The sequence below is a fragment of the Penicillium hordei genome (genome assembly GCF_028827395.1).
Source record: "Penicillium hordei strain IBT 12815 chromosome Unknown utg000004l_segment0_segment0, whole genome shotgun sequence".
In the NCBI taxonomy this organism is placed as follows: Eukaryota; Fungi; Ascomycota; class Eurotiomycetes; order Eurotiales; family Aspergillaceae; genus Penicillium; species Penicillium hordei.
The window spans coordinates 2,244,357-2,266,369 of NW_026623145.1; the positions used below are offsets into that span (position 1 = coordinate 2,244,357).

Genomic DNA, 22,013 nt, shown 5'->3' on the forward strand with positions numbered 1-22,013 from the left:
GGGTGGAATTGTATATTACCTACGTAGTAACATGAAGTTAGGAACTATGGGGATCCCAAATAGCCAATCAGGGAATATCTATGTCAGCCGGGAGATCTTCGGACATAAACTGAATTCGTTCATAATTGATGCACAGATTTCCACGAGCTCACCTGGATAGGTGTTGAATCGGGAATCTGGAAATGATTATCACCTCTTAATCTGTGCAAGGTACATCCATAAGTGTAGACTGTTGTTGACTAAACATCGTGCTATGCCTAAGGTGGGTAGCGGTCGGCCGAAATGACATCATCATTCTGACTAGGGCAAAATAGCTCCATCGCCATCGTCGGTGTGGACTAGTGCGAGCGTGACCTCTTATCGCCATTGCTATATCAAAGCCAATAGGGAAGCCTAAAGGGAAAAACAAATACGTCCCAAGTTCTGAAGCCCGATAAATAAATAAACATCGAGTTCATATTGTTTAGAAAGCTAGACAAGAATCCTTGTAGTGATAACAGAACTGTGGAACTAGAAATCTGTATTTGATAAGTGTTAGCATGTTCGGATGTTCCAGATTAGCAATCTAGGCGAAGAAGGGACAGATACTGAAAAGGGCACTGCACCCGCCCGTAATGTGATGCATGTGATAAGGATATGTACTTTTTGAACGCAACGTGAACTTTGCTTCCTTGACAAAATGTGCGCACGCAGGGCTTATGGGATCCTCCAACCCAAGTCTGATCTACAATAACGATGTTGAACTTGTTTCATCATGCCTTCTATCGCAGATTGTTGATATAGCCAGGTTCCGACATTGGACCTCGCGCCAGACGCGAGCCTTGTTGACATCTGTTCCACCCTGGTCGCATGAAACCCCTGTCATGCAACAAATCTCCGCCTTAGATTATTATGAGGATAGACTTTATCACTACATATTGGGACGCTAGCTTTGGAATGAGAAGGAAGAGCCTTCTTGCTGCTGTTAAGTTCAACCTGGCAGAACTCGCCAGGATCGCGACCCGGGCGACAGGGTCTATGTCCTGTATCGAAGTGCAGAAGCTTCCAGGGGGGAACTTAAACAAGACCTTTCTTCTTAGGGTGAACAATGGGAAATAAGTGATTGCAAAGCTCCCCAATCCTATTGCCGGACCTCAATACTTTACCACAGCTAGTGAGGTGGCGACGATGCAATATGTGGGGGGTTGCTTGGTTTCATTTTGATATGCGCTATATGGTCTGACTCCGGCTTTTAGGTTTCGGAATATACTCAATATTCCAGCTTCAATAGTGTACGCTTGGAGCCCCTCCACCGAGAAGATCGGAGCTGGGTATATTATAATGGAAAAAGAGCCAGGGAGTGGAATTTGACAAGCTATGGAATGATATACCGCGTCCTGACAAACTTGATATTGTTCAACCACTCGTTGAGTTTGAGGAAGCACTCGTATCCACTCGGCTTCCTATGTATGGAAGCCTGTATTGTGCAGATAGCCTGCGCAATATCCATTCAAATCAAGTATTGAGCTTGTGGGTGAAAAGAATACGGTCGACGTGGGTTTTCCGGTTGGTCCTTCGAAGAATCCAACGTTCTTCGATGATGGTAGAAATGCCATTGAAGTCCACCGAGGGCCCTATAAGTTCCACGGCGATCATGATGTGTTAATTTCTTATGTATGGGTTATATGGGTTTGGATTCATGGTTTAACAGGTTACAGGAATGGGCTGATTCGGCGCTCTTTACGATCAGCATCTGTATACTCTCTGGGAGCACTATGTGGTTCCAGCTCAGCGTTTGGCTTCGAGTTCTTGCTTCAGTTGAACCAAGCGCCTGCATAGTTATACGCAACTAGTTAGACTGCAACGGTTTAATTGACTTTGATTGATTGAAGCAGAATTGGTCTATATGTTACCAGCCGTCGTAGGTTAACAAGAAAATAAAAACCAAGTTCGAGGGGGTACCTACATACATCCATGTTGGATAGAATCCAAAATCAGCCCCCAAAGTCAAGACGATATTCCCTGGCTAGCGCGTTCGAAATTTCGGAAATGTGGGGCCTGGTTGCGGGCGGCCCCACCCAACTCGCCCGCCCATGCTTCGGGCCTGTATAGACCCCATCTATGGATATTCCCTTTTAGATTTATATTGTCATTTCTGGAGAGGCACTCTGGGCCCATATTTGGGTTGTGATAGATTTTATTCCTTGTCTATATTAGGCCTTGGTCTAGCATTGGACAAATGGTAGCCCACGAGAGATCATAGAACGTTACAACAATTAGTGCTAAGTCCGGCAGGGCTTGTCTCGACAGTTTTTGCTTGTGTCGCGTCGCCCCTCTACACCGACAGTCCATAAATATCCCTGGTTTCGTATTGGTTGGTTAGTTTCTCTAGCCCCTGCTAGCATGGTCTTGTTCTGGGGCAGGCTCGTTACGGAGAACTCCGTACTCCGTACCCAGGTAGGTGCCTAGACAATAGCAACTGAGACAATGCGTGGATTAAACTGGTCGTCGTGGGGTCCAAATTATCAAAGGATCCTTCGCCAAGCGTGCCGCTGCCAGAGCCTTCCAAGGTTAAAAGGACACCCATCCCCTGCCCCTCTGACTTCCTTCGGGAATTATCCCCCCATTCCCAATACATATTACTTTTTTATTTTTATTTTTATTCTTTTTGGTTTGCTTTCATTATGGTCGAAATTCAGGATTATACGAAGGCTCTAGAGGTGCTCAAGGAGTATCCTGGGGATGGCCTCCACGTCGACACTCTCCTCGACTCGGATAGTCATGGAGCCTTGACCTACAATGACTTTCTCATTTTGCCCGGTTCTATCAGTAAGGCAACCAACCATGGTTTAGTGGGAGTTGTCTCTAATCTTCCGAACAGCCTTCCCGGCATCTGATGTTTCTTTGGAAACCAAAGTGACCCGGCGTTTCACCATCAAGGTCCCTCTCCTGTCATCTCCCATGGACACTGTGACCGAACATAACATGGCCATCCATATGGCTCTTCTGGGCGGTTTGGGTGTTATCCACAATAACTGCCCGCCAGATGAGCAGGCCGAGATGGTTAGGAAAGTGAAACGCTATGAAAATGGCTTCATCCAGGACCCCATCATTCTGTCTCCTAACACGACCATCGGAGAGGCAAAGGAACTGAAGACTAAATGGGGATTCGGCGGGTTCCCCGTGACTGGTTAGTTGGATTTCTCCTAGGCTTTTGTATTTTGCGCTTTGTTTTGTTTGGTGGTTCTTACCTTATTCCTTTCACAGAAAAAGGAACCCTCCATTCGAAACTTCTAGGCATCGTCACCAGCAGAGATATCCAGTTCCACAGGAACACCGAGGATCCAGTCACGGCTGTTATGGCGACAGACCTCGTCACCGCACCGGCAGGTACCACTCTTGCCGAAGCCAACGAAGTCCTCCGGAAGTCGAAGAAGGGCAAGCTGCCAATTGTGGATACGGATGGGTCTTTGATTTCACTACTCTCTCGGAGTGACTTGATGAAAAACATTCACTATCCTCTTGCATCAAAGCTTCCATCCAAACAGCTACTCTGCGCTGCAGCCGTGAGCACGCACGACGCGGATAAGGTCCGTCTGCAAAAGCTCGTCGACGCGGGTCTGGATATTGTTGTCGTGGATAGCAGCCAGGGCCACAGCAAGTTCCAGATTGCCATGATCAAATATATCAAGCAAACCTTCCCCGATATCGACGTTATCGCGGGTAACATTGTTACCCGCGAGCAAGCCGCGGCGTTGATTGCTGCCGGTGCGGACGGTCTACGGATCGGTATGGGTAGTGGCTCGGCGTGCATTACGCAAGAAGTCATGGCCGCTGGTCGTCCTCAGGCTGCCGCTGTGCGCAGTGTGTCTGCCTTTGCCGCTCGGTTTGGTGTTCCTACTATTGCCGATGGTGGTGTCCAGAACTTAGGTCACATTGTGAAAGGACTTGCGCTCGGTGCCTCGGCAGTTATGATGGGAAGCTTGCTTGCCGGTACCACGGAGTCTCCTGGTGAGTACTTTGTGAGCAGCGAAGGGCAGTTAGTCAAGGCCTTCCGTGGTATGGGCAGTATTGCTGTCATGGAGGACAAGAGCAAGAGTGGTGCTGGCAATAATGCCGGTGCTTCGCGGTACTTCTCTGAGAATGATAAAGTCAAGGTTGCACAGGGTGTTGCGGGCTCCGTGATTGATCGTGGCTCTATTACTCAGTTTGTCCCTTACCTTGTTGCTGGTGTGCAGCATTCTCTCCAGGATATCGGTGTCCATAATCTTGATGCCCTTCGTGATGGGGTGAACAAGGGATCGGTTCGCTTTGAAATGAGAAGCGCGAGTGCGCAGGCTGAGGGGAATGTCCATGGTTTACACACCCACGAGAAGAAGTTGTACTCTTCTTGAATATGGGACCTCTGTTTTCCTCGCTGTTGCCTGGAGTTCCTGCCATCTCGTAAATCAAACCAAAAGTTAGTCAATACACTCATTTATCTGCGTTTGGAAAAATTATCATCTCTTGAAGACCGTAAAAATAGGAGTTACAAGAACCTTTCATATTAAGTGCCATACGAATGGTAGTCATACAAAAGATACCCATGTCCAGAAATTTGCATTAGCCGCGTGATGCGGCCCAACCCCTGGGCAATTGGGTTTGGTTGGGCTATCCGTCTCACCCCGCTTCTGATTCTTTAACAACATCATATCTATTCAACTTCCCCCTGGTATTTCACTCTATTTCAACATGTGGGGTGTTGAGACTGTAGGAACTGTATATGGAGTCCTAACCGTCCTGATAAATGGATATGAATTTGTCGTCACAAAAAGGTTCATTTACCCTGTTTGGGAAGTTGTCACCCTTCGTCCTCTCCGCAGGAATTACTCCAGTCTCAGCCAGAAATTTGGTGTGCTGCAGGCACTAGTTCTCATAACAATATTTCCGGACGCTAGGCAAATTGTGGACGGAATTGAAAAGTATGTTCTCAGTGCCAAAACAGACGAGCCGCTGGTTTTGCGGAAATCAACGTCGGAGGATTGCACAATGCTAGCTGTTGCTGTATGTTCACAAATCATCACCTAATACAGGCTGAGTGTGTTTCTAATAGGGACTTTTAGGCAGCCATTGTAGCGCAGGTTGCAATTACAGCCCTAGCACTTACAGACCTTGACCAGGTTCATTGGACTGCAGAAGCAGCATTCGTGCTCAGCTTGATAGCTGGAGGCCTATCTGTGTTTTATTCTTGCTTAGTACAACAAAGAATGAGTGGCCTTTTTACTCCCGACGATGTCAAAGACTTCTTCAGCAAGCCTAGCAGTTCTCAACGACTTCATAACCTGCAGCAAGACATGGATGATTTGATATCAGATATACGGAAGAATGATATCGGCGATGAATCGACTGTGAGACACCAAGGAATGAAAGAGCTTGAGTCAATGATAAAGGAGTTTAAGAGCAAAAATCGATGGAAGTCTGCTTCCTTCCATTCTATATTGATGATTAAGGCACCTACCCTTCTTTTGAGATATGCACTAGCGTCATTTATCATTGGAATTGGTATCTACTTTGGGTGTTTGGCGTTTAGCGACATAGGCTCTGAAATGCCTCGAAATTCCTACCGTGCAATCTTCATTGTCTATATTGTGACCAGCTTTCTTGGCCTTCTGATCTATTACGTGCCCTATATATTAAAGGAATTAGAGTTGTCGCCAGCACGCCGCCACGCACAGATTATGAACAACAAATTCACGAAACTAGACCCGGAAGAGACGGAGCTTCTAAATCGCATCGGAGCTCTCCTGAATTCAGACGAGCAGGAGATTCACGAAGAAGGCGAGTCTGATGACGTTATACCCTGAGGATATGTGGAGACCTTGAGACCATTCTGGGCACGACCTTCTAGTCAAATGGTCAAATGAGAGCAGCGATGATATAGGTGTGGCCCACTATGGGCGGGAGCGCTATACTGGTTAGGCTCTACACCGTGAACGAGAGAAAGGCTCGTCAGACGAGTGAAGTGCTTTGGTTGATTCTTGGGGTACTAATTGCTGGAAGCAACTCAGTTTAGAAAATTTACTAGTAGTGTGGATCGTATAATTGAACCGTAATCTACAGTTCGTACTAACAGTCGCTTATTTATGGATCCCCCATTCGGGATGGATTTGATAGCTTAAGGAGAACTGCGAGGGAACGTACAAAAGATGAACAAAAGGCTCGAGTCTTTAGATATTTATTCCCCTCAATTAACGTGTTATGGTCAACATGACCAAGCTTGAGCTCTACATCGCACCGACAAGGTTTTAGCTCCCTTGACGTTTTTGACCCAAAGTGAAGTCCTTGAGAAACAAGTATCTTTATTCCTTTATTTATATTAAATATACATATTGGCGGAGAGTACGTTTATTCTATTCAAGAAGAAAATATGTAGTCGACGGTACGTCCATTATAGTAGCTATTAATTCGAATGGCGGTATAATTTCCCCTTGTTTTACCTATGGAGGAAGGGAAAGTCGCCTAGAAAACCTTTCTGAACTCCACAATGTTTCTATTTCATTGCCTTCTGTCGCAATGGATGTTCCCACTCAACCGATGCCAAGAATGGTTCGTCGACATGAATATAATTCAATACCAACGATTTCCGAATCCCGTTGGCGGCAAGTGAGTTCAGCGTCCAGGTCAACAACCAATCGTACGACAGAACATATCGACTCATAAAGTAAGAGAACCAATTTGCCCAGGCATGCATGCGGGAAAGATAAAGGGATTGGTCCCCGTCGGACTTCACGGGAGCTGATCGGGTCTGCTGATAATCCGCGAACACCTTACCCAGAGAGACTAGATCTGGCAAGTCGGTCTCGGTTCTCGTTTCCAGCAACTCATGAAGTCCGTTGCACAACGAAACCACATCCTGGATCCCATTGTTAAGGCCACGCCCCGCATTCGGTGTGAATTTATGACAAGCATCTCCAGCCAAAACAATTCGCCCCCAACTCCAATGCTTCAAGATGCCTTCCTCCAAATTTGCCATTCCATCAGTCAGACGAGTCGCATACACGTCCTTAACCTTTAATTTGTCGGTTATCGGAAAATCGGCAAATTTAGCCGCAAAGGCTTGTCGATCTTCCTCAGTGTAGTCCACGCGCGAGGACACCGACTCAGACAGTCTCTCGTAAAGAAAGATCCACCCGCGCTCCCGACCGGCTAAATACATGGTTGACATATCCTGGGACTGTGTATCAGTGGCTTGTCCACAGTCGCCGACCCGAGGAAAGCTACACCACATGCATTTGTACAGAGCTGGGAAAGGGACAGCCGCGTCCCAATCACGCTGGGGATTTTCTTTCAGTGCTTCTTGGCGCATTATTCGACGAGACTTGCTGTGTACACCGTCTGCCCCAATGACAATAGATCCGTCGTAAGTGCTTCCATCGGTGCAAGTCACACGCACTCCGGTCTCATCGGATTCAATGGAATCTACTTTCTTATTCAGAAGGTAACGATCCTTCGCCGCTGCGGGCAAACTATCAAACATAGTTTCAATGAGTTGGGCGCGATGAAACGCGACTGGCGCACTTCCATGGCTGATAAGCGGTGGTTAGTATAGGTTTCTATTCACAAACAGATGGGAACCGTGGAGCGGATTCCTTATCAAATACATCATAGAAGACCTACTTCTTTTTCAGGACTTGAAACACTGCTTGAGAGCTCACAAAGCGATATCCATCTCGTGTCATAGACTGAGTGTGCTGAAGCTCTCCTCCTATCTTCAACAGTCGTTCTAGAATTCCCAACTGATGCATGATTCTGAGACTCGGCGAAGATAAAACAAGGCTGGCACCTTGATCCAGAACCGCAGAGCTCCTCGATTCAAGTATTATGAAGTCAATGCCTGCATGATGAAGGGCGTGGGCGGCGGTCAGACCGACAGGGCCACCGCCGACGACAATGACTTTAAATGATTTAGGCACCATTGAGTTGGCTTATACGTTCAGGGTATGAGACCGAAGTGTATAGAATGATGTGCACGAAGAGGAACTATCCTTGACAGGGCTTTATAGTTGTTGCTTTCCAAAAAAATTAAATATACTTTTATATTGTAGATCCAGAGGGTCAACATTCGGAAGGACTTTGGAAAAATATCCGGTTTACTCAGCGGAAGTACCCGCACCGGCGTCAGACTCCGCTGAGTCATTGGCTAGCGCCCCCTTTTTATTGGGCCTAGGCATCAGGGTCATTATCATTAATATACAACATAGTTACGTGCCTAATGATCGGACACGTTCTTGCAGCTGATAATTGTGATTGGACCCTAGAAGCTGAGATCCGGTTCTAGCTCAGGGATACTCAAAAGCTCCGGGATAGTTACCCTGATTTTCGCTTATATAACCAGCTAATTTCGAGTAACGACTTCGGGAGTTGTTTCTCCCGGCGGGTTAACCTTTCGGTACCATGTACTCCGTGCAGAGGTCAACACGGTTTAGTTTCCGCCTTGGCCATGGCATATTCGTGACCAGTTCCGCCTAGTGAAGGCTATGCTTTACGGGATTTTTTTATCCGATCTACTGGAATATGGGGAGTTTTTTCAACAAGACGGATAAGGTTGCTATTTTTAGTAAAGGCACACAGGAAGAGCTGTGAAAATGCTTATCCCGAAGATAAATTATGACATGACAGTACTTGAACATCCGCAAATGAAGGTAGACGTACTTTGTGAAGGTGAGCAGCTCCGTGTTTCACATTTAGATATAATACGCTCATTGGCCTTTTCATCGGTGCGCTTGCAGATAAACTCTTGAATTTAGAATACGGTTTATTAGAACTGATCACTCAAGACGCAGGAGGCTATTAAAGGAAGTACCAGTCAGCTTTGCAATGTAGTTGTTTTCTTCCAAGGTATTTATTCGTCAACGCTCAAAAAAGACCAAACAGAAGCAACGGATTTTTCCCTCGTCATTTCCCAACGGTGTTATACTCTTCAACTTTGTCCCGATCCTCTCCTTTCGATAAAGTTCTTAACTTCTGTAGTATGTCGAATTCTTCCAAAGCTTAACCCCATATTTCAAGCCCTATGGGCTCTTGCAATTGATTAAATCGAATCGCGATCGCAATCGCGCTCCCACGCGCCAGCTTCCTCCTTAAACTGCCCATTGTGCCCCAAATTCGCTGGGGAATTTCACAAAATTCTATGGTTTAAGAGAGTGGAATTCAACTCGCAATATAAGCGTATAATAGCAAGGAAATTCTTCCGATTCGCGAGACTGCGCGCCGATACCGCATTCTACTTTAGCGACGCGTCTCAGCGGGACAACATTTCGCAAAGAGACGCATGCAAATTGTTATAAATTGACTCCCAATGAAGAGAAATCGCTCCTACAATGGATACTATCGATGGATACGCGCGGTTCAGCCATAATACCTAGTACGGTGAAGGATATGGACAATATTCTATTGGCAGAGCGCGGTAGAGTAATATTCCAAAACAGTAGTAGGGGCTGGGCAGAGTAGGCGGTTCGGTAGGGTGGGCGATTCGGTAGTGAATTACGTTAGGAAGGTGAGGTGGTGTCAAGACTGGTAGATTTATATGGGAAAATCGAAAAAAAAAAAAAAAAAAAAAAAGAGCAGATATGTGCTATATGTGGGCATGGTATAAGTGTAAGTTGGCTGTAGAATAAAGTTTGACTACAGTATGAACGTTAAGCGCTTGGTAACCAGAAGGACAATGATGATATTTATATATGTATTCAGTTGCCTCACCCCAGGAATAGATCTGTTGCATGCACTCCGTCGGTTGGTTCCAGCTGAAAGAACAAAGTGGGTTCGTATTTCCTGGCGCGATCTCGGTAACCCACAAAGGCTTGTCGTTATACGTATTGCGAAAATCATTTGTTTCATTTTGGGTTGCTTCAATATTTGGTCGACACGTATGGAAATTTCACGTAGTGAAGAAATCCTAGCAAATATAGGCTGTGTAGAATTGAGAAAGCCAGTTGCTAGATTGATTGGCCACCATAAGTGTAATATATTTTGTGGATTTGGGCTATTAACAATAGAGATTGCCGTATTCACATCGGACTGAAAAGCCATAATTAGGATTTGCACAGTGTTATTGCCAAGGCCGAAGGTGATCCAATTAGAAGCACCAGGCATCTGGGAGAATGGAGGCGGTTTTAGTCCCGAGTTAAAACCAACATTCACAAATCAGGCTGTATTCACACTAGATTCAACAAAGTGAACCATTAAAGACCAGCCAAGCTAAAGCTAAGCATAACTCCGACCCGCGGAGCGGATAAGTAACCAATCATGACTCGTGCTTAATTAGCATGTCATATATCTTAACCGTATAAGCCACAATCGTCGGATCGGAGATAACTAGATCGAACCCAAATCCTACCAACCCGCTGTTTGTCAGGAGAAAGCAAGGGGTAAGAAACACTGCCTGGCTCCTATTTCTTGTCCCTTGATACTACTAAACCACCTCTACAATGTTGCAGTCTACTTCTCGGCGTCTCCATCATTAATGGGTAGAGAAAGCGATGAGTTTCCACCGTACCTCCAGATTTGCCAGACTGGCGGGTGGTATTCTTGAAAGATAGGCGGCCCAAAACCCACCGTGGGCGGGCCGCCACAGTTATTAGCACGGCACGCCTTATATTCATGTGGCCCCACTCCCATAGAGACCCTAAGTGGTTTGAGATATTCAACCCTCAGCCCCCAATACTATCTCCGATCCGAGATGTTACTGTCTTTAGGATTCTTGACTGCCATTGTGAATATTAAGTGTCCAATGTTCAAGTCTTAATGACTCAAACAATAACACCATTCCGCACATTCATCATGACGACGGCGACCGCTATAACCCATTTACCTAGTACGCAACTCCTCGGCAGAACCAACCTTTTCACGAATAGCCGAATCACCCAGGTGCCCCGTAACAACTGCTAACAGTACTTTTAATCGTTAGTCGCAACACAAATCCATCACACTCCACGCTCCAGCCCAGACACAGCAACAGACAAAACCTACCACCTATCAGGCGGCGCAATAACTGGAATAGTAGTCGTGTCTTTCGCGGCCATCGCTATCGTTTTGCTCATCATCTTCCGCAAGAGAATCGTGGGTTGCTGTGGCCGTGATAAGACCCCGGTTGTCGATATCGAGCACGCCTCGTCGCCGCCCACTTATATGCCCCCGCAAATGCAGCCTGTACTACAGAATGATGATTTAGCGTGGCAGGCTTCGGAGATGCCGTCAGAGCAAAATGCTATACATGAGATTGGGCCCATGGACGCCAAGTCAAAGGGGAATGGACGGGTTGTCTATGAGCTTAGTTGAGACTATGGGGCTGGGGATGGCTGTCGAGACAAGTCAAAGCTGTATTGAGCAGAAGCAGTTCCAGAGCCTCGTTCTGGGTGTCGTGCTGAAGGCTCTCTGATCCTGCCTAGACTTCCGCAAAGCCCAACTTTGGGCGCAAGGTCCGGGCTCGAAACCCGACCCGCAACGTGCTAGTGGTCGACCTTCTCGAGCTCGACCCGGATCTCGGCTCTTTGCATGGGTGGAGGGAGGAGGGAAGGGGGGGGTCGGGGGGTGGCTGCTCGTCGAACATCTAGGGGTTATATAGTAAGTAGCTTAATATTCTTTATAATATAAACACTGATTTTTACCACTAGCTCCGTATAGTGAGCTTTTAGTATCAAGTCATACCAGTTCCCTTCCGTTCGATAGTTCGATAGGAATCTCCTACACTAGGACCCCTATCTGTTCTCTAGATTCCGCCTATAGATGATATAAATAGCAATTGGAGTATTTAGTAGGTTTTTATTTTGTTTTGTTATATGCGTTACTAGGGAGGGGGAAATATAAAAACAATTAACAATTGGTGCGTTCTCTAAAATTTGCATTAAGAATCGTAAACGTATTTTGGATGGGTGACCCACTCGCTAGTGGTGGCCCACTTAGTGAAATACGTTATTGAAATACTGGGTTTGATAGTTAGAGTCATAATTACATATCTCCCATTCATACCATACCTTTGTTATACCGCCAGTTTTCTGTCATAAAGGTTGCAATACCAGTTTCCGAACCCGTACTCGGTCGACCATGGCCTGCTTTTATACTAACATACGGAGTACACCGGTTGCCAATTCCACAGTGGGTCTCGGGTACCAAGAGCCCCTGTTTTTGTGTCCGTGAATTATCTGTATTTAGATTAGGTTTGGAGACCCCACTCGTATTCTTATTCAAGTGAGTTGTTTAAGTACGAACACAACGGACCATGACGCCTCACAGTCATTCCTCGTTGCAGTAAGTCTCCATCACAACAGAGGATACCTTAAAAACTGGATCTGTGGTCCACTCTGTCCACTCTGTCCACTCTAGTGGGCTCTAACAAGGCAATATTGATGGGTATCATAGTTAAACTCGTATCCTGTGATTCGACAATCGTTATTGCCTTGTTAATTTTCGCTCAGCCCTGGTACACCTCAAGGGGAACTCCCGAGGTCGTTCGGGCTGCTGACTAAAATATGGCTAACCATTCTTCACTTTTTCTCGATCTCATGCCATCCTCCGATCTTGTTCATACCGACGGAGACCTGGCCCAGATTCTCGCCGAGAGAGGTGTGTTGGCTAATTATGGACAGAAAAATTATACCAGGGCACTTTGAACCCCCCGGGGACGACTCATTCCTCGATCACACGCCACCTCCAGCCTACACAAGTCTTCCGACCATTGCGAGCGAGAGGAACTTGCTAGATATTGCAGAGCTCCCTGGCGATTTCCCTCTGCTTGGAGATACCGTCGAATTCGGTGCCAACACCAAAGGTATTTCCCCCAAACTTCTTTAAACACGCAACCTGGAAGCACCGTACCGGCAATTACGCTAGTGGGTACCATTGAAACACACATGAATATAGACATGTAATGCCCGCCTGCTCCCAAGTAGCCAGAATGCTCACAGTGCCTTTAGGTGATGGTAGGGTGGAAATAGATTGCAACTCGAGGCTCTCACGTTCGCTTACAACGTTGTACCACGCGCACGCTCGGCGGGTCTCCAAGACCCCATTGCCTGAGTATCCCACTGCCGCTGATGCGGTGCCGCAATCTACTGCGTGGGCTACGAAGCTCAACATCGTCATCCAAGTTGTCGGCAGCCGAGGAGACGTTCAGCCTTTCATCGCACTCGGTACCGAGCTCCAGCGGTACGGTCACCGTGTCCGCCTGGCGACCCACGACATGTTCGGCAACTTTGTTCGAGATTCCGGTCTCGAGTTCTACCCAATCGGTGGAAACCCAGCCGAGTTGATGGCCTATATGGTCAAGAACCCTGGCCTGATCCCCAGCATGCGAAGCCTCGTAGCCGGCGAGATACAGAAGAAACGCGACATGGTCGAGGAGATGCTGGGGAAGTTTTGGGACTCTTGCTTGCAGAAGGATCCTGTGACGCGGGAGCCCTTTGTCGCGGATGCCATCATTGCTAACCCTCCCAGCTTTGCCCACATACACTGCGCCCAGGCCCTTGGTGTACCGGTCCACCTCATGTTCACTATGCCCTGGAGCAGCACTACAGCCTTCCCACATCCGTTAGCCAACCTGACTAACGTGCGTGGCGATGTTGGAATCGCTAATTACATATCCTACGATGTTGTGGAATGGATGACATGGCAAGGGTACGTCTTCCTCGCAGCTTATTATGGCTGCCCAAAATCTTTGCTTGCCTAGACGCATTCTGATACAATTCATGTTAGGCTTGGTGACATAATCAACAAATGGCGCAAGTCTATTGACCTGGAGGAAGTAGCTATGTTTGATGGTCCAATGCTGACACGGGCTCTGAACATTCCGTTTACGTACTGCTGGTCACCAGCACTGGTACCGAAGCCAGCGGACTGGCCTTCACATATCGGTATGCCGTCTCCGGACCCGGCTACTCCATTTTCACAATGGCACCGGCTAACTATGATGTAGATGTCTGTGGATTCTTCTTCCGCGACACTCCTGAATTCTTACCCCCTTCTGACCTTGTCCGCTTCCTTGACGCTGGCCCTCCGCCGGTCTACATAGGATTTGGCAGCATCGTGCTGGAAAATCCAGACAAGATCGTCAATACGATACTGGATGCTGTTCGTGCTACTGGGATCCGTGCCATTATCTCGAAAGGATGGTCTGATCTAGCCGGCTCAGCTTCCGAAGATGTCTACTGGATCGGAGAATGCCCCCACGAATGGCTTTTCCAGCACGTCTCCGCTGTAGTCCATCACGGAGGTGCAGGCACCACAGCTTGCGGCTTAAAGAATGGAAAGCCCACCATTATTGTGCCGTTCTTTGGAGAGTAAGCGCCCGTCACACCATGACTTTATTGAAACCCTTGTTGGACGGTGGTCCATTTCTAACCACTTTCATAGTCAGCCATTCTGGGGAGAAATGGTCGCCAAGGCGGGTGCAGGGCCCAGGCCTATACCTCACACGGAGATGACCGCAGATTTACTTGCCGAAGGGATACGCTACTGTCTCTCAAATGAAGCTGTAGCTGCAGCCGCATCCTTGGCGGCTAACATGGAGTCTGAGAGAGGGGTGAGAGCCGCTGTTCAGTCATTCCATCGACAGCTCCCTCTGGAACGGATCCGGTGCGATCTAATTCCGGAGCATCCAGCTGTATGGGTGTACAGCAAATCGAAACCCCCGATTAAGCTCTCCAAGATTGCTGCGGAGATTATACTGGTGAATACACCAGCGGAGTCTAAACATATGAAAATGTGAGCGCCTGATACTTATCATCGTCATCAACCTCTTCATCGACCTTCTTCGTCCACCCCAGGCGATGAACTACCATACTAACACGTCACAAACGCAGGTATCAAAGCAATCCCCTGATTATCGAGACCACGCGGTGGGATCCTATTTCAGGTGGAAGCTCAGCAGTTACGGCTACGGCAGTAGATCTGGCTGGGTCTGTTACCGGTATAGTCTCAAAACCTATCGGTGAATGGCGAGGCGATCGCCGGCGGCGTGCCTGGGATCTGAGAAGTCTCGATCGTCAGAACGCCTCTGCCGTTGACCATAGCAAGGATGAAACGAGCAGCGCTGATCTTGATCGCCGTGTTTCCACCGAATCCGATCCAACAGGAAGCCCTCAAGCAAAGCGTCAGGGCTCACTCGCAGGAAGGATGGCCGCTGCGTCCGCTAAGAGCATCGGTTCTTTTGTGCCAACCGCCCTAAAAGGTATGATGGTCGACTTCCCGCTTGCTCTCACTGAAGGCATGAAGTCTGTACCGAACATATACGGAGGCACTGTACGTGACAACGGTAAGGTCACAGACGCCAAGAGTGGGGTGGTAGTAGCAGGCAAGACATTTGCCTGGGGCTTCATTGATGGTCTCGGTGACGTTGTGGTACAGCCTTATAAGGGTGCCAGGAAAGAAGGCGCCTTGGGAGCCATGAAGGGGGTAGGGAAAGGACTCACCGGTTTGGCAACCAAGAGCGGAGCTGGTATGTTTGGAATACTTGCGTATCCTACTAGTGGCATCAGCAAGAGCTTGTGGACCGCCATACACAGTGGTACCCGGAAAGAAGTAGCTGTGCAAAGGCATGCGGAGGGGGTTTGGATGGTCAAGACGGGTAAGGCTACCCCTACGAATATTGAAGACGTCGTCTCTGCTTTTACCCGTCTGCGATAGCGCGAATAGGTATTTCCATGGACCTTGCTTTGGGGTTAGATGTAAGCCCATTTGTTTAGCATATTTTTTTGTCATTGAATGCATTGTCTTTCCAAGAAAAAGATACTTGGCGGTGTGTTAGATATTCTTGGTCATCTGTATACGCATATGTAACAGAACACCTCTGCCCGGTGAGTCTAGTTAGGGCAGATCATGCTCTCGCTTACTGAGCATAATCATAGTTTCTCTTTTCCCTAGTGTTGCCTAGGTATTGGGTGCTGTACGTGATCTGCTGACAGATTGATCGTTTAGCTCTTAGTGGCCCAGCTATGTACCCGGTGGGGCACCGCCGATTAGTGACGGGTAGGTCCGTAACATTGGTATTCGACACATCCTAAGTTGCCCAGGTAGTGCGCCGGGCCTAACGGGCGTTAGAAAAGTGATAGATTATTGCTACGTTTTACTATAATTTTACTAGGTCTAATATATAACCTATATTAACTATATAACATATTTCACTACCGAGCTGGCCACCCCAAAACACCATAGTAAATTCGATAAATTACAACTTGAATATCCCAACAACGGTAGTCTATAGGGACTTTTACTTCTAGGTTGATACTATTTAAGTAATATATAGCATCTTTATAGAGTTTCAAGAGTTTCTATAACTTATTGATTCAAATATATATATTTCTAGCTTTTAGTAACGTAATTATCAGTAATTTTTGAAATAATGATAATATAGCATCCTAATTTCTTTGAAATTGATATAGAGTACTAATAAGCCTTATCAATAGCTATCAATAAACAAGGAAGTAAAATAAATATATGGTTGTTGAGATATAAGTGTAGAATATATCGCATTTACTATGGTATTTTGGGGTGGTCAGCTCGGTGGTGTGGCCAGCTCGGTAGTGAAATACATTACCAATTAAATACTAGTAAAGTAGTTGCTTTTAAGAAATGACAAGTCGTCTGTTTAGCTCTCTATTTATAGCTACGCTAATATGTCTTCTACCTTTATATATATCCCCATTCTCTTTTGTTCTTCTCTTTGCAATTAATCCTTCCTATATATTTCGTCTATTACATCCTAGAGCTAGCAATCGAATTTAATAATATCTATTTACGATAGAGATATAGACAACCTTGGTTATCTTGCCCCTTTAAACTGACTTAGTACTCCTAAACCATCTACTAGCTAGTAGAGGTTCGATCTCAATTCTATTAACCCCGAATTTTCCGACATTGTTGGGTAGTATAAAAATTGGTAGGAAGTTGATGAAATGAGAAAATTTGTTATCCGGCCCAGCACCAAATACACGTAGGGGTGGTGTTGGTGGGCTTGGCACGATTCTGCTGTCCTGCCAGCCTCCGGAAGAGAAGATCACTGGGCACTTGGTTAACGTAGAATTCTGCAGTATTCCACCAGCAATTAGTGGAAATCGGAGTGCAATGGGTCGATAGTTGCAGTTATGACAAGTCATAGTGCGGGATACTACCGCAGCCATCAAGCCGCGGCTGACAATAGCCGATACTATATGAACGCTCGGGTGCAATGCTGGGGTTCCTGGCTTTTTTTGCCTTCCGATGATGAAATGCGGGAGGCTCAGAATGCACTGGGTCATGCGAGCTACTAGAACAATCGATGTACTCTATACTTAGATATTTCTTTATGTCAATAGAACTTGAGAAACTCTCATATATCACCAGTTATATAGAATTGTATCGATATTTCTTAATTCTCATCAGTCCGCCCAGGTAGTGCAGTCCCGGCCTTCCTCTTTAGGCGTAGTGCCATCCCTGGCTTTGCTCTGGCTTTGGCCTTTCGTTCCCCCCGACATTCCCGAACTTCACTTGAACCCAACTCCAATATATTACTACAGCATCATGTTTCAATGCTCGCAATGTGAAAAGTCATATCAGAGGAAACCCCATCTATTGCGCCATCAATCCACCCGTAAATTCCAAGGAACCCTGTTTCTTTCATGGATGGCTTGGACCAGCTAACGAATTCCAGATACTCGTCAACTTGCTTCCAGCTGCCCCTTTTGTAATAAATCCTTCTTAAAACCGTGCGTTCAACAGCTTAGATACGCTTCGCCAAGCCACGGGAAAGAAATTTAACTACCCTCATCTAAGCTACCAACAGAGAGGTCACTCGAAGGCACAGCAAAGTATGCTCAAAAAGGCATCACGAACCTCCGCCTGTCGCGGCAAAACCAGGCAGGAAAAGACAGTCATGCGATCTATGCTTCTCGACAAAAGCCGTCTGTGACAATAATCTTCCATGCATGCGATGCATCCCCCTCGAGCGGGAGTGCATTTTTACGAGCTAAGAGGCACCTCCGATCGATTTAGTCTCTAATGTCTCAATCTCACCAACTGCAACCCTCTCGGCCAACGCATTCGAAGGCGGCGGCCCATTTCATTCCCTCATCATTTCGCAAATCCTATGATTCAAAAAGATCGACTTGCAATAGGTGATACCGCTTCGTGCGAAGGAACCTTGAAAGCCTCTATTCGCGCCTGGAAGAAGCGCTCACGCCCACTAACCCTACACCAAATCTCCTCGGCAATTTTCAAATTCCCGATTTACCGTTTCAGATTGCCTCAAATACGGATGAGTCGATGTAAACCCAATACCCACACGAGGTTCTCTTCCCATCAAGGCTTTCCAATCAACTTACTGAGATTATGACCGAGTTAGTTGAGACTTCAAAATCCATGACACCCTCAGATACCAATCAACCAGAGACGCTCGACATTATGGAGCTTACATCTCGCTTGGGAGTGTCCAGTATATCCACTTTCATTTCGGCATTCTTTCATTCTCTTCACTAACACCTGCCAATCGTTCACTTTCCTACATTCGACCCAGGAAATGTATCAAACCCTCTGCTTCTTTTAATTTTCATGGCAGGAGCAGCATACATAGCCCCGCTTGACAGGGCATCAATGTCACCATGGCTTCTTGATGTGGCTGAAGAGTATATCTTCCGAAAAGTGTCAAATTTACCCGCGACACCCCCGCCCAAGGACTCTGCTGCTATTCTCCCGACCGTGCAGTTGATACAGACTGCTCTTATCATAGAAATGCTGCAATTTGGTCGAGATGATATGCTGAAGAGGAGACGCATTCGGATTGCCCGTAACCGTGCCTCGTATCTACCATCAGGTCATTGGGTATGTTCCAGTTAAAGCGGCGAACGCCCCCAAAGACATGTGATGAACAAACATGGCGAATACTAGTAGCAGAGGAAATGTGTATACGGTAGGTCTTTTAATTTGCGAAGTTCATTCAATCGTACCTTCGCTGAAGATTCGCAGAATTGCATGTTGGGTTTTTCTCGCAGACGGTTTTCTCACCGTCTGCTTCAAAAATCACCCGTCCTTATCGATATTTGGAATGAACTGCGACTTCCTTGGAACGCTGAGCTTTGGGAAGCCGGGAGTGCATCTGCGTTCAGCAGAATTGTTAAGACAAATCCGACTGAGAACCCACTTCCGCCCCTCAAAGAAGTTGTTACTCAACTACTTGACACGCCTACCAGCGAAAATTCAATACCATGGAGTCTCTCACTTTCATCTGAGCATCTCTTGATCTTTATATACGGTAATATTGCACCCCGAGCACCTTTTATCAAGCCAAAGAGCTAATAAGATTTTCAGCTATCAACTCCCTTCCATTCCAAGCGAGGGTTGGCCTCCTCAAATACCTTCCGCTCGACGCCATCAGCCGGGCTGCTGGCAACTGGAAACGAATCTGGGACACCTTGATTGGTGCGGAGCAAGAGAAAATCCTTCATCTTGGGTATCCGAACCATGCCGAGGAATTGCGGTGGCTGTTGAAAGCAACATTAGAGGTTTCTGATAACCAGAAACAGGATTCGCGTATCTCGAGAGTAATGCTACTGACGAACTAGGGACATTGAACGACTTTATACAATCATGCTATCGCAGTGCCTAATGAATGAAAGACAGAGATATTTTTATTATTACTGTTGGTATCACCAGCTAGGTACCGTGTACAGAGTTAAGTGAACAGTGTTCATGCTCCTAAGAAAAAGTCGATTGATCCATGTATGGTTAGATTGTGTTCCAGGTCAGGTTCAAAATACCCCTGAATCCCATACGTCGGAGCCGCAGCTTAGCGCAATTTTACATACACAGACAGAAATGCGATCTATCAGACGCCAGCTTGTTCTGATAGAGGGATATGTCCCGATATTCTCCATTCCGCATCCAACTTTACTCAGATCCAGCTCTCCACTGCTGCCGGCACTCTTAATTGACCCACGAAGAGCCTCTCAAAGACGGAAGCTCTTGATATTCTTTTTAAGAAATGCCGCAGCCTCAGACCGAAAATCATCGGATATGAGCTCCGAGTGGTTGGCGTACATATTCAGCAATTGATGATCCCCGCTCCATTGAGGCCAATGAGCAAAACTCCCCTCGTTACCGTCGTTCGGATCCAGAGCATTAACAAACGATATATAGTAGGCGTGGAACGCGTCCGACGCATAGTTAGGTAGGATGCCGAAGAAGACCTGAAGCAGATCGCTCCCGTGAAACGTACCTATGACTGGTGTGCCGTGGTCATAAGAGCTTACGTATGACCAGGTAGGAACATCAGGGCTGGCTGTTTCCGAGACTTCAAGGAAGATACGCCGACTAAGCAAAAACTCGTGATCGCCGATGATTGCTGCAAGTCTTTTGAACTCCGGGAATATATTGTTCTTGGATCCAATGCGGAATGGCGCGCCGTTCGTGTCGGTATCGGCATAGAGATCAACAAATTCCTTTACCAACTGCTGGGATGCACTCGGGAAAAAGACATCGGCGAGGTAGTCGATAAGGAGCTTCTCGGTGGTGATGTTTGATTGGAAGAGGGCAAAGAGCGTTCCTTCGTCTTCCTGATTACCAGCGATGAATGGGACTTTGGCAACCTTGTCTTCCAATGCCGATTGGTCTGGGGCGTCTGTGAGGACGGTTCCATCCGCTCGAGGGAGGTACGCAAGAGCGAGGGATTGGTATCCGAGCATGGCTGGCACGGAGGTCGCGGCATTTAAGTATGCGGTATAGTCAAGACTCCGGAGACATTGCAGGGTATCCGGAGCATCTGCGCACCCTCCCCTTTCAACAACCTGAGAAGATGAACCTTCATTAAGTCGGTTCTCGGAGGATCATTTAGGGTTCACACACCTGATCATAGATCGCTTGAGCTTTAGGATCATCAGTAGCATCGGCGGCCAGAAAGGTGCCAGAGTTCATAATTGCTCCCCGGAATAGCGGATTCCCATTATAGGTGTGATTTCCAGAATATAGAGCCATCTGATCAAAGACAGACCAGGCACCAGCAGACTCACCCCATATAGTCACCTTCTCCGGATCTCCTCCAAATGCCTCAATATTGTCCGCTACCCATTGAAGGCCGAGTCGTTGATCCAATAGTCCCGCGTTGGAGGACCCTTCTACCTGGATTTCGCGACCAGGCAAAAACCCAAAACCGCCGATTCTGTAGGCAACAGTTACCACGATTATTGGCTTTCCTAGCTTGACTGACTCTTCAACCCAAGGTTTGCCATCGTACATGGAGTTCCAGCCAAGTTGGAAGCCACCTCCGTATATATAGAAAAGGATTGGCAGGTTGTCTCCACGTTTTGTGCCTGCCGGTCGATGAATATTGAGGTAAAGGCAGTCCTCGCTCGCTGAAAGAATGGGCTGCTGGAATATTGGCGAATTGATCACCGAAGCAAGGAACTTAGGGAGGAGAGAGTTTCCGTCTGCAGTACTGGCAATGAATTGTGGGCAGATATCCTTGTTTTCGGTAGCTTTATATACCCCGTAAGGCTCGGTTAATGGCACAGGAGGTTTGAAGCGGAGATCTTTGACTGGCGGTTTGGCGAACGGGACACCAGGAAACTCTTCAACTTGGCCACCCAATCCAATAATAGTCGCTTGGGGGGAGGAGATAGTCACAGTTGGAGTGGACGAAGCTCCAAGTGCTGCCGGGAGGAGCACAAGGAAGGCTGCACCAAGTGAGGTATAGGTTTTCATGATTGAGCAAAATGAGGCTTTGGGGGTTACCATGAATCAAGTCCTTATCATCATTGTCCAAATCCTACTTCTTATAGGCTTCAAAATTGTACCTGCTTTATATACTACTTAGTTACATCCGCTTGTCCGAACCGTTTAAGTGCATTGATCGGTTATTGATTAACCCCTGAAAGCAAAGGACTACGGACTAAGCCTCCATGCAGTACGATTTTGACACGCTTGCTACGGTAAAATAATCTTAATGTTGAGCAATCTTGTCCGGACCAACGGAATGTAAGATTAGATGAAGATTCCCTAGCCAATTAGATATAGAGCTATACAGTCATAGGAGACAA

At 46.9% G+C, this 22,013-nt stretch overlaps 9 protein-coding genes across 9 annotated transcripts; 7 read left to right on the plus strand and 2 right to left on the minus strand.

Moving 5' to 3' along the window:
• Positions 1–2,663: 2,663 nt before the first annotated feature.
• N7537_008064 (uncharacterized protein) lies at positions 2,664–4,373 on the plus strand (the record flags this gene model as incomplete). The annotated part of the gene is made up of 3 exons (XM_056899119.1): positions 2,664–2,808; positions 2,861–3,169; positions 3,247–4,373. 3 exons carry the CDS (start codon positions 2,664–2,666, stop codon positions 4,371–4,373), a joined length of 1,581 nt encoding a protein of 526 aa, XP_056751195.1.
• A 337-nt stretch (positions 4,374–4,710) lies between these two features.
• Positions 4,711–5,822, plus strand: N7537_008065 (uncharacterized protein; the record flags this gene model as incomplete). The annotated part of the gene is made up of 2 exons (XM_056899120.1): positions 4,711–5,022; positions 5,082–5,822. 2 exons carry the CDS (start codon positions 4,711–4,713, stop codon positions 5,820–5,822), a joined length of 1,053 nt encoding a protein of 350 aa, XP_056751196.1.
• A 686-nt stretch (positions 5,823–6,508) lies between these two features.
• Positions 6,509–7,934, minus strand: N7537_008066 (FAD-dependent oxidoreductase; the record flags this gene model as incomplete). Its single annotated transcript, XM_056899121.1, has 2 exons — positions 6,509–7,544; positions 7,636–7,934. The coding sequence occupies 2 exons, from the start codon at positions 7,932–7,934 to the stop codon at positions 6,509–6,511; spliced, it is 1,335 nt and encodes a 444-aa protein (XP_056751197.1).
• A 2,863-nt stretch (positions 7,935–10,797) lies between these two features.
• N7537_008067 (uncharacterized protein) lies at positions 10,798–11,295 on the plus strand (the record flags this gene model as incomplete). Its single annotated transcript, XM_056899122.1, has 2 exons — positions 10,798–10,831; positions 10,925–11,295. 2 exons carry the CDS (start codon positions 10,798–10,800, stop codon positions 11,293–11,295), a joined length of 405 nt encoding a protein of 134 aa, XP_056751198.1.
• A 1,299-nt stretch (positions 11,296–12,594) lies between these two features.
• N7537_008068 (glycosyltransferase) lies at positions 12,595–15,636 on the plus strand (the record flags this gene model as incomplete). The annotated part of the gene is made up of 6 exons (XM_056899123.1): positions 12,595–12,784; positions 12,930–13,629; positions 13,708–13,865; positions 13,928–14,291; positions 14,365–14,715; positions 14,814–15,636. The coding sequence occupies 6 exons, from the start codon at positions 12,595–12,597 to the stop codon at positions 15,634–15,636; spliced, it is 2,586 nt and encodes an 861-aa protein (XP_056751199.1).
• A 1,870-nt stretch (positions 15,637–17,506) lies between these two features.
• N7537_008069 (uncharacterized protein) lies at positions 17,507–17,979 on the plus strand (the record flags this gene model as incomplete). Its single annotated transcript, XM_056899124.1, has 2 exons — positions 17,507–17,671; positions 17,761–17,979. Coding segments are annotated over 2 exons (384 nt in total), but the record flags the coding sequence as incomplete, so codon positions are not given.
• Positions 17,980–17,985: 6 nt separating this feature from the next.
• Positions 17,986–18,255, plus strand: N7537_008070 (uncharacterized protein; the record flags this gene model as incomplete). Its single annotated transcript, XM_056899125.1, has 2 exons — positions 17,986–18,101; positions 18,123–18,255. 2 exons carry the CDS (start codon positions 17,986–17,988, stop codon positions 18,253–18,255), a joined length of 249 nt encoding a protein of 82 aa, XP_056751201.1.
• Positions 18,256–18,315: 60 nt separating this feature from the next.
• N7537_008071 (uncharacterized protein) lies at positions 18,316–19,544 on the plus strand (the record flags this gene model as incomplete). Its single annotated transcript, XM_056899126.1, is given in 5 exon segments — positions 18,316–18,418; positions 18,500–18,804; positions 18,816–18,892; positions 18,915–19,234; positions 19,291–19,544. 5 exon segments carry the CDS (start codon positions 18,316–18,318, stop codon positions 19,542–19,544), a joined length of 1,059 nt encoding a protein of 352 aa, XP_056751202.1.
• A 384-nt stretch (positions 19,545–19,928) lies between these two features.
• Positions 19,929–21,678, minus strand: N7537_008072 (uncharacterized protein; the record flags this gene model as incomplete). Its single annotated transcript, XM_056899127.1, has 2 exons — positions 19,929–20,765; positions 20,824–21,678. The coding sequence occupies 2 exons, from the start codon at positions 21,676–21,678 to the stop codon at positions 19,929–19,931; spliced, it is 1,692 nt and encodes a 563-aa protein (XP_056751203.1).
• Positions 21,679–22,013: the final 335 nt, after the last annotated feature.